Source organism: Erigeron canadensis, chromosome 9 (genome assembly GCF_010389155.1).
Source record: "Erigeron canadensis isolate Cc75 chromosome 9, C_canadensis_v1, whole genome shotgun sequence".
Classification (NCBI taxonomy): Eukaryota; Viridiplantae; Streptophyta; class Magnoliopsida; order Asterales; family Asteraceae; genus Erigeron; species Erigeron canadensis.
Genome location: NC_057769.1, coordinates 24,471,291 through 24,475,335, shown reverse-complemented (window position 1 = coordinate 24,475,335; position 4,045 = coordinate 24,471,291). Strand labels below are relative to the sequence as shown.

The following is a 4,045-nucleotide window of genomic DNA, read 5'->3' as shown; positions in this document are numbered from 1 at the left end:
AAAGGCAGAATTTCCTATTTTAAAAGGGGGTCTTTTGTGTTATTAGGTAGTATAGATATAGATTATTATTATATTATAATGCAAATGTTGGAGGGTCTATTCTATCATTTAGGTATAAAATAGGGATAATGGCATACGAATGTAACCACATATGACAAAATGGTTATGTAATGTAATAATCTACTCCTGGGCTATATAATGTATGCACCTATGTTTTTTTTAGCTATAATATGTAAGAACCTTTTTATTTGAGTCAATTAATGTAATGACCTATGTATTTTTTTTTTTTGTTATACTATGTAAGGTCCGTACATATTTTACATAGTATAGAAAAAAAACATAGGTGTATACATTACATAGCCACCTGAGTAGATCACTACATTACATAACCATTTTGTTATAGATGGTTATATTCGTATGTCATTAACCTTATAAAATAGAAACAACCTCTTTACTAAATAGAGATAAGATATGTCTATATTTTAACCTCCTCATAAGGTATTGAAGCTCAAAAGCCGCAAAAGACTAGTTTCTTTATTTCTTTCTTTATTACTCTTTAATTTCGAATGGAAAACTATCACCCCTAGTATCCCAACCACACTTTTTGGTATCCCAACCAAAAAGTGTGGCCCCCATGTCTATAATGGTATATATGATAGAGTAAAAAGCATGACCCCTGTCATTAATAATCTGATCGGGTTACTAAAATCATAGTCGGGATACCAAGCGCCACTCAAAACTACGGGAGGTCAAGAAGTACGAGTAATGGGAGGTCAAGAAGTACGAGTAACTAGTTACAATGAATACATCAAAAAAGAAAAAGTTTTAATTCCGTGGGCAATCCAATTTGGGGATATTATATGATGTAATTTAGCCCCCATTTCTTGTCAATACAAATGTAATTCAAGGTCAGATTTCTTACAATTCTTTCTTATGTAAATATATACATATATCTTCTTATATGTTCTTCAATTGATGCTAAAAAGGTAAATCAACCGGATAAAAATATAGAAAAATGGATGATCCTATAGATACTAATATTGATTTAAACCAACACCCAGTTGCTGATCCATCCCCAGAATCACAATCTTTAGAAACCCCACAAAATGAAATTCAAGATAGATTCAGGGCTTTGGAAGCACTTAATTCTGTTAGGGTTAGGCGGCCGCAAAGAGTCGTAAATGATTCGATGTCGAATTTGAATAATGATATAAAGAGGAATGTTAGTTATTTGGAAAAAGCATTAGAAATGAATTTGGATTATGGTAGTGAAAATAAAAAGATTGGTGATAATGAAAAAGGGAATTATTTTGATTGTAATGTTTGCTTAAGTATGGCCCGTGATCCGGTTTTGACTTGTTGTGGGCATTTGTTTTGTTGGGGGTGTTTTTATAAAGTTCCTTATGTTGATTCGATTTCGAAAGAATGTCCTGTTTGTAAAGGGGAAGTGATTGATTCAAACGTTGTACCGATTTATGGGAACGGGAACGGGAATGAGAAAGGAATGGGCAAACGGGCGTTGGAGTTGGATTCTGGGCTGACGATACCACCAAGGCCACGGGCTCGTAGAGTGGAGAGTGTTAGACAAGAGAATATTGGTCAGGAGTTTCATCATGTGATGATGGCAAATGCAGTTAGAAGGATTAGAGCTGTCCAAGAAACCGCTCCTTCTCAGAGTGTTAACAGTTTAGGTTCAACATCAAATGCAGAGAGGAATCGTGAAGCTAGACAGTTTTCTCGAAGTGGTCCCATGCTTTCTTCCAGTGCATCTCCATTGAACAGATATCTGGATTTTGATACTCATATTAGCAATGGGGCTCAACCAGTTTATCGAGACAGAGTTACTTCGGTTTTTAACGCTAGTGTTTCTATCCAGACGGTTTTCCAAAGAAACGTTGCTGCTGCTACTGCAGTGCATTCGGGTACTTTACCAACAAACGGTTCTGTTGAGATTGATGTGACTATATCTGGTCCCCGGAGAAGGAGAAGAAGAAGAAGAAGAAGGGGTGTCTCACCGGCTATGAATTTGGAAGGTGAATCTTCAGTAGAATTTAGGAGACGATTGAGGTGATAATAATAGTATATACTTCTCTTAGTTTGCTGTTACTCAATATCATATACATTGTTAAAAAAATGCTATAACATAGTAAGGTTACTAAATATCCTTTTAGTAACCAGGTTTCGTGTTTTCTGTTGAATTTTCTATGTGGTAATGGCCTTAGACATCAAGAAAATGTAATAGCTTAGAATTAGAACAACAGAAGAATGAAAACAGACTTTACAACGTATATACGTTTTTGTGTGTAAATTTAATCTCTTCACTTGTGTAGCAAGGTTAGCGTAAATTTAGATAACGAACACATTCCCTTTCCCAGTTATTCCTGGACTCAATACTGTCTATTTCTATTCAAGGTTCAACTTATATTCTACTATTATAGTTTGATAAATCTTGCCTTGCTTGTTGCATATTTTACTAGAACCGAATCCCATTGGCATGGCAAACTATTTGTACATTGACAACCAAATTGCTGTTAACAACTGTTACTTTTGTTTACACTCAGAGTAAAAACTATACGTATCTGTTTCTGTTGAGTGATGTTCTACAGCTCTATATCTAATGGATTATGTTTTAAGCACTATGGCTTTTGACGGTATACTTTGTTTACCGAACCTGGTCCTACAAGAGGAGGAAAGTTAGTTGCGTAGATAAGGATTCAGAAAGTTGTAAACTTGAAATGCCTTGTACTTTTGGGGCAAGAAGTCATAGCTGCTGTGCCGTACATACATTATTCTTCATTTTCGTTACATTTTAGGATTGCTGTTATCCATGAAATTCTTTACAATCTGGGTTTTAGGAAGATAACATCCACGAGATTTATGAAAAGTGTCCCGTACATGTAAAGTGGACAGATCCGTTTCCTATTATTTCAGAGTGTGAATGTGGATACAGACGAGTACGTTTTGTGGGGCTTGCGGGTACATATTATGTGTTTGTTATCTAAATTTATGCTTGTTTGAACTCCCGAAGAGTAAGAGTACCGAAGTAAACAAGTGGAGCTGCTTGTAAGTTGCTCAAACTTGACTTATTTAAAGCTCAATGCAAGCATAGTCTGAACTATCTTTGAGCAAGAGCTTGTGTAATACATGAGCTCGAACCCCGGCCCAGTCATATATGTGTAACAAACTTGATCAGGCTTGCAAGTCTGAACGAGCTTGATTATCTATTTTCTGGGATAATGTTATAGTTGTACATGAAGAGAAAAACTAGGAACAAAATAAAAGTTAGAAACTTAACTATCTATCTATATTATATCATGAAGCAAATTCATTTTTCAACTTTTTAATAAACAATTTTAACAATGTACACATGATAATACATAATATATTATACATCAATGCATACAACTTTTTCCCCCCATAAATCATTTTATTCTTCTAATTCTTTCAAAATCTTTTATCTCAAAAAGCGTACATTGATAAATTATGAAAATTATGTGGATGTTTTTAAAATTTCATGCTCTTTCATTAGAGATGTCATTCGATATACTTTCAATGAGTTTTTAAATCCGAGGACGGAGCCCTTACGGCTAAGGCATTTGGCTATGACACTCTATGACATATATCACACTCTATGACCCATCACCCTTATCATTTTACCGCTGCAATGCGCAGGTACTTGCTCTCGTTATTATTAATACAATATAATAAATGAGTGAAACTCTAATCGGGCTTAAGTCTGTAAGGTGTTTTTTGAGGTAGCTTATCGAGTCTTTGTAAAAGTTGAAAACCAAATTTATTATTTGAATAAGCTTATGCTTATTAGCTTTTTCAAGTGCTTATGAAGCTCTTTTACTAAAGTATATGGAATTTAACTTATTAGCTTTTTAACATTGTTTTCGTTAATTGTTAAAAAGCAATAAGCTAATCCAAACACCATCTCTTAAATTGTGTTTTGATCAAGTACAAAAATTAGAAAATGAAACAGAAACAGATCATATATGGATTTAGTAATTATAGCCCAACAAGAAACAGAAACAGATCAACC

General features: G+C 34.3%; 1 protein-coding gene across 1 annotated transcript; it reads left to right on the top strand.

Moving 5' to 3' along the window:
* Positions 1-773: 773 nt before the first annotated feature.
* On the top strand, positions 774-2,290 carry LOC122582455. Its single transcript, XM_043754847.1, has one exon. It carries the CDS (start codon positions 1,016-1,018, stop codon positions 2,069-2,071), a length of 1,056 nt encoding a protein of 351 aa, XP_043610782.1. The 5' UTR covers positions 774-1,015; the 3' UTR covers positions 2,072-2,290.
* Positions 2,291-4,045: the final 1,755 nt, after the last annotated feature.